The sequence below is a fragment of the Thamnophis elegans genome, chromosome 2 (genome assembly GCF_009769535.1).
Source record: "Thamnophis elegans isolate rThaEle1 chromosome 2, rThaEle1.pri, whole genome shotgun sequence".
In the NCBI taxonomy this organism is placed as follows: Eukaryota; Metazoa; Chordata; class Lepidosauria; order Squamata; family Colubridae; genus Thamnophis; species Thamnophis elegans.
In genome coordinates, this window is record NC_045542.1 from 75,731,737 (window position 1) to 75,747,952 (window position 16,216).

A 16,216-nucleotide genomic window follows, 5' to 3' on the forward strand; every position below is an offset into this window, starting at 1 on the left:
GCCAGCACTGACAAGTTCTAGCTTATGCATTGAGTACCAAACAAACAATGAGTACTGGGGCAAAATTTTTATGACAAGCATTAAGTACCAAATTTGATGAGTTTCAAAGCAATTGAGTAACAAGGTACCACTGTATAGCTGGCTAATTATGAAATTAAGGAGCTATCCCTTCATTATCACCCCCTGCCCCAGTCCTTGAACGTGCCACACCTCTCAAGGATATTCAAAAGTGACAATTGAATTCAGTAGGCAGATTTTTCAAAGAATGGGATTACAACCCTTGGATTCATCCTTTGCCTGCTTCTTACTTACCCATCACAGTGCAAAACTCTTCGTATCATTAGGTCACATATGAAAGATTATATTAGCCTCACTTTACACTGTCTCCTCCTTTATCTACTGTCTCTCACTACCCATTGTTTCTTTAAACTTTAAGATCCTTTGCTTATTTTACCCCTTAGCCACCCTATCTTTTCATCAGGTTCCAGCATTCTTCTCTTTCTTTATCCACAGTATTCTCTGGAGTGCTTTGAAGATGCTTCACAGATGGCTTCCTAAATGTCCCCTTTTATGACTCATACTGTGCTGTCCCCAGAATTTGAACTCAAAAAATTACAAATATCTAAGGAAAAAAAAACATATTGACTTCCATTTACTTAGCAAGCACAACAGCTCTTTACTGTTTTGGAGGTTAAATCAGCTCTCTTTAGTCCATAATTTCATGTACAATTTTGAAATAACTACACTTTTCAGAATAACTATTTTGTTCTGATACAAATAATAAAAGTAATTCTGGAATCACAGAAATAGCTAATTAACATCAGGCTAAGTAACCCTTAGATCTTTCAACTCTTGAAAAAGTGATATTGAATCCAGCTTTTAAGGCATTAAGCAATCTGACACTGCTTCATAGCACTTGTATCAAAGTTATCAAAGTACTCCTGTTATTATAATAGAAAGTATACTATTTCTTTAATAACAACAGTATTTTAAAAATAGATACATCATTGTAGATACTACCTACTGATATGAAAAAGTTGTTCCTGCCCCTGGTTCACAGAAGTTTCAAGTCCTTTCAACAAACGTTTCGAAACCTGCAGGACATCATCTATATTAGAGAACAATCCTTCCAGGTCAATTTCAGGCAGCTGAAATAGAGAAGTACAAATGTTTCAGTTTCTTTTCCTATTCTACAAGACAAAGATAGTTACTACCTTTTTACAGTGACATTTCTATCCCAACATTGCTTCTAAAACTGTAAACATATATACTTTGTGCATCCTGACAAACCCCTTTGTATTTCTGTAAGCAGCTGTATCATGCTGCTTTATTGATTTATGGATTCTTCAGGTGCAGAAGTTGAGAGCACATTGTTGAAGAATGATTCTGCAGAACACAACATCTGTGCATCTGGAAGAAACTTTCTCACCACAGGATCCAGTGGTCATTTCAAGCCATATCTCCAATCAGTGAAGCCATATCTCCAATCAATCATCCTTACTTGATAAAGAATACATTAACAACTAATATACTCTTTTTTCTCTTGACTTAAACATAATTTCCATAGTATCTCCAGTTGCAGACTTTTCTCCCTATACCCTATGTTTTACCATTAATTTAATGGCTTAGTCTACTTTAAGGTCTCAAGTTTGAGACAAGCCACTGATGCTTAGCTTCCTTAATGCCTTAAGACAAAACAGGATTCCCTTTTGTAGATAATAATTTTTTTAAATCATAACTCAAGTGCTGATGATTACAGACCATCTCTCTCATTCTCACCTGTTTTTTCTGGAGGTGATCACAGATGTCAAAAATGCAGAGCTGAAGGCTGTGCACATAGTTAGCCTCTGTAGTGATGAGCTCATCCAGGGCCATTTGGTGATTCAGCTGTGGTTTGTCAGAAGACACCAGAGTTTCATAAATATGTTCATAGATATGTTCCTCATCCTCTGACGTCACGTTGGATGGCGGTTCTTCAGTGTAGTCATTTGCCATACTAGGAGCTACAAAGGCCAAATGAGAAGTTTCAATCATTGTTCATATGAGCAATAGTCAGGTCAATTCTTAGGCTGTATTTTAATAGGGATTTCTCCTTTTGTTTACTATTACATTTTGAAAATATAAGAAGTTAGATAACATATACTGGCAACATCTTCTCAATTGTAAATTTTCTTTATCATTCATAAAGGGATTATCAGCACGGGGTAAAGTACCATCAATATGCGGATGATACTCAACTGTATCTTTCTGCCCTGTGCCAGCTCAGTGTAGCGGAGGACGTGATGTGCCGATGCCTGGAGGCTGTTAGGATCTGGATGGGGGTGAACAAACTTGTGCTCAATCCCAATAAGACTGAGTGGCTTTGGATGCTGCCCCCGAAGGACTGCTTAGACAGTCCATCCTTAACCCTGGGGGGTGAAAATTTACACCCCTCAGAGAGGGTCCGCAATTTGGGGGTCCTCCTGGATTCGCAGCTGAAACTGGAACATCATCTATCCGCTGTGACCAGGGGGGCCTTTGCCCAAGTACGTCTGGTGCACCAATTGCAGCCCTTTTTGGATCGGGAGGCACTTCAAACGGTCAGTCACGCCCTTGTCACCTCAAGGCTGGATTATTGCAACGTGCTCTACCTGGGGCTACCCTTGAAAAGCGTTCAGAGACTGCAGTTAGTCCAGAATGCAGCCGCACGAGCGATATTGGGTGCACCGAGGTACACCCACGTTACACTTGTCCTCCGCGAGCTGCACTGGCTACCAATTGATCTCCGGACGCAATTCAAGGTGTTGGTTATCACCTTTAAAGCCCTACATGACTTAGGGCCAGAGTACCTTCGAGACCACCTACTGCCACATACCTCCCAGCGGCCAGTAAGATCCCACAGATTGGGCCTCCTTCAGATGCTGTCAGCCAGACAGTGTCGGCTGGCGGGCCCTCGGAGGAGAGCCTTCTCTGTCGCTGCTCTGACTCTTTGGAACCAACTACCCCCAAAGATCCAGACCATACCCACTCTCTTCAGGAAAGCTGTAAAAACTTGGCTATTCCAGCAGGCCTGGGGCTGTTGACCTCACTGTTGAGGTCCAGCCCCGATTAGAATGAATGTATGAGGTGTTGCTGTTTTAAACCGTTTCTTTCGTTATGTATTTCGTTATGTGGTTTTTTTTCTCTTTATTTTTGTAAACCACCCGGAGTCCTTCGGGATTGGGCGGCATATAAATGTGGTTAATCAATCAATCAATCAATCAATCAATCAATCAATCAATCAATATTATTTAACATACATAAAGAAATTTTCCAAAAGCAAGAATTCTATTGGCTAGCATTTATACTCTGTTGAGAGTAAGCCACTTTGTAGGAAGCAATGTTCAAAACCAATTAATCAGATGTAATAAACTATTACATCAAAATAATACAAGCTTTTAACTACATCAGTTCCCACTGAATCCAAGTTCTTCACTGAGTAATAGATTCCCAATTTTCGTTACACACTTCAATATTTTGTTATAGCTACAAATAATAATAAATAATTCAAATAATTCCCTCACCACTGTCAAACCATTCACTAAGGCTGCATTACTATTACTATTAGTCTTCTCATCGTTCCTATCACCCATCTCCTCCCACTTATTACTACAGGACACAAATAACTTTGTTGCTTGTATCCTTACAATTTATATTGATATTGATTGATTCCTGACTGCTTATGGCTATCATTATGATTCTTGATAAATGTATCTTGTCTTTTTATGTACACTGAGAGCATAGGCACCAAAGACTAATTCCTTGTGTGTCCAAACACACTAGGCCAATAAAGAATTCTATTCTATTCTATTGTGGTGCAGAATGAGATCACCCTTCTCCAAGAGATCCTTGTATTAATAAAACTGTGTCTGTGTCTGCCTGACACTTTCAGCCACATTAAATTTATTATTGCACCAATGGGAGGACAGTAACTGCTGAGCAAAAATATGATTTGATGAGAAAAGACCAAACCACTCCTTGTGACTTTCTTTCATGACCCCCAACTTCATTCAAAGTGAAGTTCCTTTCACAGATTGATGGGAAAGGGGCTTTCAACTTTTGAGAAAAGTTCATTGACTCTTCTTGCCATGACATCATATATAATTCTACATAGTGGCTATCATCATACATATAAAAGTTAAGCCTGGAATTAAAAGTGATAAAACTGCCTATTAAAATATGGGAAAGCTGACCATGGTTGAGGGCACATAACATTTATCAGTGATGTTTCTAAAGCAACTTGAACCACGCAAATCACAGTTCTGTGACCTTGGATGAAATCAACATTTTAAAATCAATATGGAGGAAAGGATATAGAGCCAAGGTGGCGCAGTGGTTAAATGCAGCACTGCAGGCTACTGCTAGATCAGCAGGTCAGCGGTTCAAATCTCACCGGCTCAGGGTTGACTCAGCCTTCCATCCTTCCGAGGTGGGTAAAATGAGGACCCAGATTGTTGGGGGCAATATGCTGACTCTCTGTAAACCGCTTAGAGAGGCCTGAAAGGCCTATGAAGCGGTATATAAGTCTACTGCTATTGCTACTGCTATTGCTATTGCTGCTTGCCTGGAATAGTGAGATAACCTTTCAAACTATTTAACTGATGGATTATTATTTTTAATCTCAGCAATATTAAATTGAATGGTAAAAATGCTTTATTTTCAAGGCATAATTCCATACTTATCATTTTATACAGCATTATCAAACTATTACTACCTTTTTTTAAAAAAATGTAGCTGTTAATTCACTTAAGTACATTTAAATAAAAAAGGTGAGGAAAACTATTCAATGATTTACACACGGACTAGACAAACAATAGTTGTCATTTGCTTGACATAGTTTTATCGTCTTAGAAATGATGATGTGTAAAACTTAACAAATTCAGTTCTTTGTACTTTCATCATCTAAGGTTACATTCTGGCCCTTAGTTTATTATTTATTATTGCATCAATGAATGACAGAAATTCTCATCCCAATTGCCATCATAATACAAAGACATCAGAGGTGGTATTCAGCAGGTTCTGACCAGTTCTAGAGAACCAGTAGTGGAATTTTTGAGTAGTTCAGAGAACTGGCAACTACCACCTCTGACTGTCCCGGCCCCCATCTATTCTCTGCCTCCCGAGTCCCAGCTGATCAGGAGGAAATGGGGATTTTGCAGTAACCTTGCCCTGGAGTGGGGAGTGAATGGAGATTTTACAGTATTCTTTCCCTGCCACGCCCACCAAGCCACACCCACGGAACTGGTAGTAAAAAAAAATTGAATCCCACCACTGAAAGACACCCTGTAGTATACCTACATTTTTAAAAAGTTAAAAGTTGACTAATAGAAAAGATTAAAATACAAAATAAAACAATAATTAAAAACACAAGCATATCTCAGCAATCACAAATAAAAATTTTAGAACGCTAATTATGCAATGTTTGTTTTAAATGGCATCAATTTAAGAGGATTAAATAATAATAAAAACGTATCCTTGTCTAACTGTATAGACTTTCATTGTATAAGAAACAAAAAATGGGGGTAAAGCCACAGTTTCTTTTTATGAGTAAAACAACAAAAAAGTTTTGACTTGCTTTCCGGACTGATTTATGATGGCATTTATTTTCATGGACACGAGTCTACTTCATCAAATAAATACATGACCTGTTATTGTCAGATGACAAGCATAGAAGGAGGAAGAAATGATATATGTTCACTTATATAGAGTCTTTACAGCAAGGTTGGATGCAGAATACTTTTTTTACATTAATATCTATCAAGAAGTAAAACACAAGATTGTTCCACACCCCTCTCTGCTGTCCTTCAGATTGCTCTGTCTCCCATTTCAGTTTCAACGCAAGTGGACATCTTGCCAAAATACTGAGTCATGGTTATCCAAAATTTATTTTTTAATGGAACATCTCAAGGCTTTATCTCCAATTCCCTGAAGTGTGATCTACAACCCAGTAGTTGTCCACATGGTTAGGATCAGTTATTTAAATGATGAGGTAGCACTATTACAGAAATGGTTCTTGAGTCAAAGTGATGAGAAAGGGACTCATGCCTAAGGTGACCAGATTTTAACATTGGTAAAGAGGGACACCATTGACCGGGGTGGGGGGAGGGTTCCTTGATTAAAAAATTTTTTAAAATCGGGACTTTTTAGTTAATGCTACCTTCAATCCTCATGAAGGAATAATCCAATTGAATTGATTAGGAATAAGATGTTCTGATAAAATAAATGGTCTATGGTTCATTTATTTTTATTTTTATTATTTATTAGATTTTTATCCCACCTGTCTTATTTTTACAAATAACTGAAAGGCGGAAAACATACCTAATCTTCCTTTTAATATTTTCCACATAACAACAACCCTGTGAGGTGGGTTGGGCTGAGAGAGAACGACTGGCCCAAAAGCAGGACTCGAACTCATCTTCCCTTGGTGTGTAGGCCAGCCCTTTCACCACTACACCAAAAGGCTCTCATTTAGTAGGAAGACACGGAAGATGTTTTTTTTAGTGTAATGAGGGAAATGGGGGGAAATTCGGCTTGAAGCAAGATTTCTGGGATAGGGTCTTTCTTTTTTGGGTTGGCTTTTATGCCCATCTCTTGGCATTCTGGGAGTTCTCCCCTGGGAAGGAAGCTTTGACAGAAATATTATTTTTGCTCCACTAGAAAAGGCCAAAATGAGAGGGAAAGGCACTGATGGTGAAGGAAGATGAAAAGTGAACTTTAATCACATTTACTTTTCATCTTTCTCACCTGCTTAATTATTTTTATTAGTTTATCAGAATATAAAAGACAAAAAAATGAAAATAAGGGGAAATTAAGAGTGGAAAAAGGGAAAAAGGAGAAAGTGTGTGGTAGAAGGGGAAAAGGGGGGGAGAGGCATTGACTTCTGACTCTTTTTTAGCACAGTAGAAGATAAAAACAACTTTTTACTTTTACACAATAATATATACTAACCATTTTCTATAACAACAAACTATCTAATCAGGAAAACCAAAATCAGAATTACATTTTTTCCACCGCAAGGACAAAATTTAAAAGTGGTTTCCACATGGAAACTAAAATAGATACGTTCTTTTCTTTGAATAAAGCTATCAGTTTAACCATCCCTACTTTTCATCTTGCTGTGATAAATAACATATAATTCTGTTCACACCTATTAATCTTTATAGACTATCATCATTTATATTAAAAAGGGAAAAACCTTTTTTTACATCCATTTTAAAACTCTAAACTTTTCTTTAAAAATATTTAGCAAGAGGGAAAAGCAGAAGGGAAATGCCCCCTTTTTCCTGTGCCTCAATTGCTATGGGGAATGAAAGGACCAGGGTCCCTCCCTCCACGCTGAAAAGAACCCCTGAACAACTTTGTGCAGTGCACAGCTCCATTTCGGTGCCTTTTACTGCTCAGTTTGGTGCCATTTCCATCAAAGATTTGGAAAAGTTTCTTCTTCTTTCGTTATGCTATAATTTTGACTCTGAGAAGGGTTTGCTGTTCTTTCTGACCTTTAAAATGATACCTTTCAGTGACTCTTTCTCTGTGCTTGCCTTTAAAAAGCACTCCAAGTCAATCCAGAATGATGTAGATGTTAATACAAAGAACTGAGCAAATTAAAATGGTGAAATTAGTCCCAGGGAAATATTTTTCAAAGAAACCTTGATAGTGATGAGGAGCTCCTCGCGCGCCACCATTTTTCCCACACGAGCCAACCTCCAACCTCCGTGCCCCTCCCTTCCGGAAAATCCAGGAAGGAACAGTCGCTACTTCTCTAGCCAAAGTATTTCCTGGAGCTCTATGGTACTGGGTCATCTTTTCTTATAAAAGGAAGTAAAGGGGGCAGGGGTTTCTGTTTTCTTGCTTTAACGTTTTAATATCTTCAATGAAAGTACTGAGAAATAGAGAGGGGTGAGACAAAGTGTCTTTTGTCTTGCCCCGGTTAGGATTTCTTAAGCAAATCCACTGCGCTTTCAACATGAAGCCAAGATCAGGACTTTTTTAAAACGCCGCGGGACGCGGGACAAATTGTTAGGAATCGTGACTGTCCCGCTAAAAGCGGGATGTCTGGTCACCTTATTCATGCCTTAAATACAAGATATACTTTGTACAAGAGAATTGTTTTGATAAGCTTTCAAGATTCTGTGACATTATGTTATAACAAGAAAGAAATCTAGAAAAATCTCCAGAATCCCAATGTTTCTTGCCAACCTCACTGGACTTGACAGTTCTCAAAAGGAATATACTGATCCAGATTGAATCATTGCACAAACTGGGGTCCTCCTAAATTCTTAACTCAAGCTTAAAGGATAACCATGGTTAGAAGGGTATTTGTACAATTACATTTTGTGTACCAATTGTGCACTTTCCTCAATCAGGAGGTTTTGCTCCCAGTTATTTCCCTTCTGAATTACTGCCTATATATCCTAAGCCACATAGAAATTGCAGCTAGTCCAACTAGTTCAAAATGTGATTTATTTATTGTTATGGTATGTCTTAGCAATAGGAATAGCATTTAGCGTTATATACCATGCTATAGTGCTTAACAGTCCTCTCTGAGCGGTTTACAGAGTCAGCAAATTGCCCCAACAATCTCGGTTCTTGGAAAAATAGAAAACCAAAACAAGCCTGAACCAGTCAGGATTGAACTTCTGGCAGTGGCCAGAGTTTGCCTGCAATACTGCATTCTAGCCACTGTGTGCTACCACGGCTCCTTGGTCTTGCTTCATCCCTTGCAATAAAGCCAGCTTATAAACTACCGTGGCTCTCAGTAGGTTTCTGAGTAAATTCAAGGTGCTGGTTGCCCTCCATAATGCCTTTAATGGCACAGAATTAGGTTATCCATCTCTCTCCTATTACTTTTGCCTGCAGAAATCCAACAAAGTTGACATGCTTCTGGTCCCCTCAATTAAGCTATGTTACTTGATGGAACCAAAGAAAAAGGCCTTTTCTATTGCCATGCCTACTCTTTGGCTTTCTGTAGCCCTGATGACTTTCCATAAGGCATTAAAAAGTTGATTCTTTTCATGGGCATTGGGCCAGGATGTTTATGAATCTATTTTAGGGGGTATGGATATGTGCATTGTCTCTGGTATGATGTTTCTTTGGGAGGGGTTTGTTGATGTTTTTATTCTTATTTTAACTGTTGTTTGCAAGTTGGAGTGATATTTCAAGTTGGAGAGCACAAAAATCAAATTAAATAAATCAATAAAATCACTGTAATGACTCTTTAAAAATAAAATCACAACCAAGGGAGCAATATTCCTTTAGAGATTTTCCATGACTAAAATGGACTTCTGTTTGCTTTTGTATTTCCTCCTGGGTCTCCAGCAGAAGCTACTACTGGCTAAGAATGTCTGTCGCAAATAGCAATGTATTCCACCTACATGATGTCAACTCATTTGTGCCTAAAGAGGGAGAAGGGAGACTTGAACAGCTAAGGCAGGATGTGAACAGCACAAGCATCAGCTACCTGATTAGGTTACTATGGAAAAAGAGTTGGTATTTCAATTATTCTGTGCCTTTTAAACTACTATGGCTCTATTTATTCATTGCCCAATGTCCTTTAGCTGAATATCCAACTCAATATATGCGAAAGGACTACAATGAAAATGATGCCTCATATTTGAAGGCCATCTATAGAGCCAGCAGAACAGTATGGCAAAACGCCACTTTATTTCCTCCTTTCCTGAGCATTGATTGGGGAATGGAGGAAGTGAAATCCCCATTCTGGAGTAAATCCTAACCTAGATTAGGACTGAGTTTCAGCAGCACTGTGAGAAGATAAGACACCTATGTAATCCTTGTCACCCAAACCACTCACCAACTATGACCTGGCAGTGAACCCCAAGCAATAGAACAAAAAAACACTTACTTTTCTGCCCATATTAGGCTGAAACTGGCTGGGGTTTCCTTTAGGAAATTGGCAAATATCCACAACTCAATCAAAACCATATAGTAGATAATCCCCTCAAAATTTGAAAACACAGTGTCAGTACCAGCTGCTCTTTAACTGCGACATGCTACGTTTAATGCAGGCATATGGTATGTCAATAACAAAGAATGGGAACAAAAGAGGGGATGACAAATGAAATCAGAAGAAAAAAACGATTGCAATTCAGTCACAAGCAGTTCCTACAATGAGGCTTAGGAATGCCAGACTGGTGTAGTTGTTTAGTGTGCCGGCCTAGAAGCCAGGAAACTGAGTTCTAGTTTAACCATGAAAAATCAGCCGGATGATTTTGAATCATTTAGTTTCTCTTAGCCCAATTCACCTCACAGAATTGTTGTTGTGGGGAAAATTGAAGGAATAGGTCGCTGCCTTAAGTTACTTATAAAAGTAACAAAGAAGGCAGGATAAAAAATATCTACCATCAATCCTCAAATCCATAGACCAATCACAAGAGTAATTATTAAGAGCTATGAGAAAGATAAATGCTTCACCAACACAGATTCCCCTCTTCTATAAGTTCTCAGTAGTATTGCAATACCAGTGAACAGTATCAGTCTGTGATGAAAAATAATGAAATAAGGCTGCAAATTCTCCCCATGTCCTGTTTCCCTCACCCCCTGCCTCTGTTTTCTCCTGTTGCAAACTCTTTTCCCCTGTTCTCCTCTGCCGTTTCCTGCTTCCCCCACATTTAAAGAAAGCTCTCACCTGTCCATCAAAAGGGTCATCTAAGCACAGAGTCCCTCATAATCAAACAAGGGTTTCTAGTTCTCTTAACATTCCACTTCGTCACAGAGGTGTGGCTCTCGTTTGGAATAGGAAAAAGATTACCCCTGTTTAACATGTCACTTCCTGGGGAAAAAAACTTCACCAGGGAATCAGATCACTCAGATTTCCTGCCTCTCAGTCCCAGAGTGTATAAGAATCTCTACCTTGTTATTGTTTGGTATCCCTCTTTCTTGGAAAGCAGCAAGTGATCATTGCCAAAAATATGGTCCTTGGACTCCTTTCTTCTACAGATAAATAGTCCCTGATAGTCACAAATTTCTGACTCAAGGCTTAAAAACAGCCAAGAACGCTCTATCTGTTAAAAATTGGAAACCTTTTAATCTTCTTTTTCATTTGTCATCCCTGAAGGAGTCTCGCTGGAAGATTATTTTGAAGGACGTACATGTTGTTTGCTACAGAAAGTAGTGAATAATGCTCATTGAAAAGATACATACGTCCTTCTATTGTTCTATTTCCAGCTGGCAGAAAATTAGAGGAACTTAAGTCAGATAAAGAAAATTGTTCCTGAATTCTGTTTAATTGTTTCAAATGAAAAGAAAACACTCTGACTAAAATGTTCAACCAGAATCATATCATCAAGATCAGGCTTTTGAAACAAGATCAAGTGTTTTTGATTTGGGATAAATCAGATTGAGGAGTTGTTTATTTAAATGTTAAATATGTGACAAATAATATTATTGATCATTCAAAATGTAGAAGTTTTAGAGTACGGTACAAGCTTTTTTTTAAATGTTAATAGGTAGGCTAACATTCTCTAGTTTCTTCAAAAAAGGTCAAAACTATTCATGGCACATATATTTCTGCTTTCATCAGACTTTTTTTCATTATCCCAAATGTGCTGTTGATTCTTCTAAACCAGGGTTTTGTTACAGATAAACTAGCAAGCTCAATACAGAAGTGTTTTCTTGTTTAATGAAAGTATGTGGAAAGGTGTTCACACTAAAGACTTTGGAAAATGCAAAGATTTTCTTCAAATGTAAACTACAGCTTTAACAGATTGAAAATGTGCAGGGTTTTCTGGACAGAAGCCAAACTTCTAGACGATACAAATTCTACCCTATACAATAGGAAAGTGTTCTAGAGAAAACAGGAATTTTCATCTATTTGCTGGTTGCTAACTAAACGTCAGGATGGATTGCTAGTGTTTGGGGTGTATTAAAAAAGGAGTTGGCATATTTGAGCGTAGAGCATATTGGTTCATCAAAAAACAGAAGACACCACCCAGAAAGAGAACAATGTGTAACAGCCAGGAGACGAATGTTTGTGGGAGCAACGGAAAGATGCATAGTCAGCTAAGAGCTATGTGCAAGCAAAGGAAAAGCAGTCTATAGTCAGAGATAAAGGCTGTTTACTTCCAAATGATTCACCAATTTGGAATCTCCAAGAAAGAAAGACAGTGAGAGAAACAAATCTACAATATGAGTCAGTGGGCTAAAAAAAAATAAATTCTGTCCACAGATTGGGAAAAGAGAATTGAAAGTGAAAGCAGTTTAAGGAAAGAGGGGAAAAATTATCTACAGCACTTAAAACAGCAGTGCCAGAAATAAAAGTAGAGGTTTTAATTCATTTATTTATTATATGGTCACCAATTTTATGTATCAGGACTCTGGGTAGCTCACAATGGCAATAAAAATGAAAAAGAAACATTTTAAAAAATAGCATCCACATTCTCCAAAAACAACAGCATAACAAGGTCATTTGACCTCAAGCCACAAAATTAAGAGAAATTATGGAAAACTATAAGTAAACAGGTTTATATGAAGACTGCAGGAAATTAGTATAAGATAGGGTTCTTTATGTTAGTAAAATTGACATATTGCCTGTGCATCTTTGAAACAATATATAGGATACTTCAAGGGGAAAATCTATACCAACTTGTCTGTCCTGCCTTTCCAGATATCTGAACAGGATATGCTAACTTTTTAATATTTGTATATATGGTACATTTGTTGGAAAGGAAAGGATCATAAATCAGTAAACACACAAAGAGAGATTGGGAGGTATATGCTAGCACCTGCTATTTGCCTAGGATGCTTGCTGTGGAGAGCAGTTAGGAGGTAAAAGACTTCAGGGTATAATTGATTAAAGTCTTGTCAATTGTTAATTTGCTGTTAGCACTGTTGCTGTTAGGACACTGTTTTTCAACCTCAGCAACTTTATGATATGTGGACTTTAGCTTCCAGAATTCCCCAGCCAGTTGCTGGGGAAGCCTGAGAGTTGAAGCCACACATTTTAAAGTTGCTGAAGTTGAGAAATACGGTATTAGGAAAGCACTGCATAGAAAAAGGGTTCATTTAAATGCTCAAAGCGCCAGACAATATTTGATTTTTAAGCCTATGCCTCTTGGGTGGAGGACATAAGGACAAAATGAGGACATGTCCTCATTTTGGCAGATGTTTAGTAACGATATTGAACCAACTCAAACTGAACCCACAATAAAGCAATTATTAGAGCTCTTATGAAGTAACTAGAGAATGGCAATTGTATACTGGTCCGTGCCTGGCCATGCATTGTTAAAGTGGTAAAGAAGATGGTAGCTTCTCAGCTGCAGGCAGTTCTGTAGAAAGGAGATTGCCTTCACCAATTTCAAACTGACTTCAGAGCAGGATAGGGATTGGGAATACTTTGGACATAGTAATGGATAAAGTTTGGAACTTGACAAAGGGAAAGTGACCAGGTTGATTTTTATAATCTCATCATCAATTTTCAAAATCAATAATAATATTCCTTTGGATCATTTGACTGACTTGGGAATAGAAGTATTATTGCAATGGTTCTGCTCCCAACTCTCAGATAGATTTCATATGGAATCTTCTGGAAATGGTCTGTGAAATGGCAACTAGTACAGTACTGTATATATCACAAGGCTTCATTCAATCTCCAATACTTTTCAGTATCTACAATAGCCAATGGTTGGTATGTACCACTTCATTTGCATCTTCTCATTCTAAGATCACACAACTCCACACAAAATCTGTCAATTATCAGCAATAATTTTCTTCAGCAGCCACTTTTTGTTTTTTTCTTTCCAAATTAAAAGTGAGAAATAAGAGACCTGCTTTCATTATCATTTTAACATTCCCACACCCAAACGAAATGAAATAATTTGCTTTCCAGAAACCTCCATTTTTAATTCCTGTCCACTGAGGAATCAAAACAAAAGGAGATAAATACAGGCTTCATCTATTCCATTGATGTCATCATGGCTTTTGGTGGAACTGCACATGAAGGCAAATACATGTGTCCCAGGATAATGTTGCAGGATCCAATCTGAGTCAGTCGCCTGGACCAGAGGTTTATTCTTCCAAGCTGTCAGACTCATGCTGGAGCCTATCCTCAGGCACCTTCAGAACAGCAATAGCACTTAGACTTATATACCCTTCATTGTGCTTTTACGGCCCTCTCTAAAAAGTTTAAAGAGTCAGCCTATTGCCCCCAACAATCTGGATCCTCATTTTACCGACCTCGGAAGGATGTAAGGCTGAGTCAACCTTGAGCCTGTGAGATTTGGACTGCCAAATTGCAGGCAGCCAGCCGTCAGCAGAAGTAGCCTGCAGTACTACATTCTAACCACTACACCACCACAGCTCAGAAGCAAAATGTATGCATTGTTCTATATGTAATATTTATGTGATCCCTGACTATGTGTAACTTATAATTGCTAATTGGGGTGTTAGTGGTCAGCTATTAAGTCGTCGCATTCCTGAAAATTGGGAGTCAGAGTTTCAGACTTTGATTCATCAAAGATTGCCTACTTTTAGTCTACTGGTAGCATCTGGGGAAGCTATTCGTTGAGTACAAGGATATAATTGTTGTGACAGCAGATTTCTGTAAAATTTATCAGTTAATGGAGTAACTTTTCTGAATGCTTGCCTGCATTCAACAATGGGCTGAAAGAGGGTTTTAAAAAGGAGTCTGAATCCAGGAAAGATCAGGGTGCTTAGCAGAATGTCAAAAATGCAGAAAAGTAACATACTAATTTAGATTGCTAATAATAATCACAATATAAAATAAGTATATAAGATAATACTTAATATTTAAGATAAAAAGAGATAAAAAATGAAGGATGTGGATATTTTTTAAATGATGACTTGAGGATTAGAAAAAAGAGATATAAAGATATTAGAGTCTACATTAAAATTCAAAGTGTAACTTTGCTGTAACTTTCTTACATCAGATGAATTCTGCAAGTTGTACTGTTTAATCTTAGTACATCAATGTGACTCTAGAAAGCAAGGAGTATGAAGGTTCTCACCCTGAATGCTAGGTGGAGATAAAAGGGCTTTACCTTGGTAGAATTCAACCTTGGAGTTGAATCAGAAAACTTGAATGTGGATGTCATATTGCTCGACAATACACATATGATTTACACACACACACACACACACACACACCCGTGTCAAGCATCTGAATTTTGATCACATGACCATGGGGATGTTGCAAAGGTTGTAACTGTGAAAAATGGCCATAAGTCACTTTTTCAGTGCCGTCGTAACTTTGAATGCTCACTAAGTGAACTGTTGTAAATTGAGGATTACCTGTACTCACACGCATGTATACTCATATATAAAAGTGTGTGCATATTTATGTACAACTGAAGAATTAATTTTGGGCCAATCACTGGCTATGTAGCTACAAACCAACTGTCTACAGTACAGCTAGCACCCAGATATTTAAAACACTAAGTCCTGTTGCAAGCACAAAACAGTAAATAATGAAGGAAAGCTGGTATTTTGCCAGGAATCACATGGAAGTACAATACAGATCAGCATACAGAGAGGGGGGGGGGGGGAAAGGTAGCACAACTTCAGTGGGATTGTAATACTTCAGAGTGTCCATGGAGAACTTACTGACATTAACAAACAACAAGGCCAAAATCTCTGCCTGCAAATATTTATGACCTGTAAGAATAACAAAAATCTCCTCACAGACACCCTCTGCTTTTTTCAAATATCTATATTCTGACTGTTCTTCATAATGGAGAGCCATCAAAATAGGCCTTCAGTGATGAACTGTCAAATCCCAGCATCAGGACTCTAAAACATGCTCCTTCTAAACATGTAAATACCACAACCCAGGGAAAATAGCATCCTGACATGTTTGGGTTCCTTTATTTCTACCCCTCCCCCTTGTGCCTTATGCTATTAATAGTGGCAAGAAAACAAACTTTAGCCAATGCCAGTTGGCATAACATCATGTCTCAACTTGAACCTGCTTAATTTCTACTTAGTATGCAGTGCCCTTGTCAGAAAGCTAATGGTGGAAAACTTAATAGATTGGTGAAGATCATAGAAAGAGTAGCTTTCCCCCTAAATTCTTCCTGGCCTTGTCTTCTCCCGAAGATGGTGGAATGTGAAGAATCTAGAATGTGTTTATGTAACCTTTCCATTCACCCAGGCAAGAATAGAAACCTACCTGGTGTTGATGAATGGCTATCCTGTAGATTTTGCTAAGTATACATCTGAATTGACCTGC

General features: G+C 38.1%; 1 protein-coding gene across 3 annotated transcripts in view; it reads right to left on the reverse strand.

The window, feature by feature from the left end:
- ARHGEF37 (Rho guanine nucleotide exchange factor 37) overlaps positions 1–16,216 on the reverse strand; it is a 47,186-nt gene that overhangs the window by 30,810 nt on the left and 160 nt on the right. The window contains exons 1-3 of one of the 3 annotated variants that reach the window (XM_032210236.1): positions 10,661–10,727; positions 1,780–2,003; positions 1,025–1,148 (exon numbers count right to left, since the gene is read on the reverse strand). In XM_032210236.1, the coding sequence (XP_032066127.1) occupies positions 1,025–1,148; positions 1,780–1,995 (340 nt within the window). In that variant the 5' untranslated portion in view covers positions 1,996–2,003; positions 10,661–10,727. Of the gene's footprint in view, positions 1–1,020; positions 1,149–1,779; positions 2,004–10,660; positions 10,728–16,216 lie in introns of those variants that run through there. The other 2 variants (XM_032210234.1, XM_032210237.1) reach the window with 2 other exon arrangements.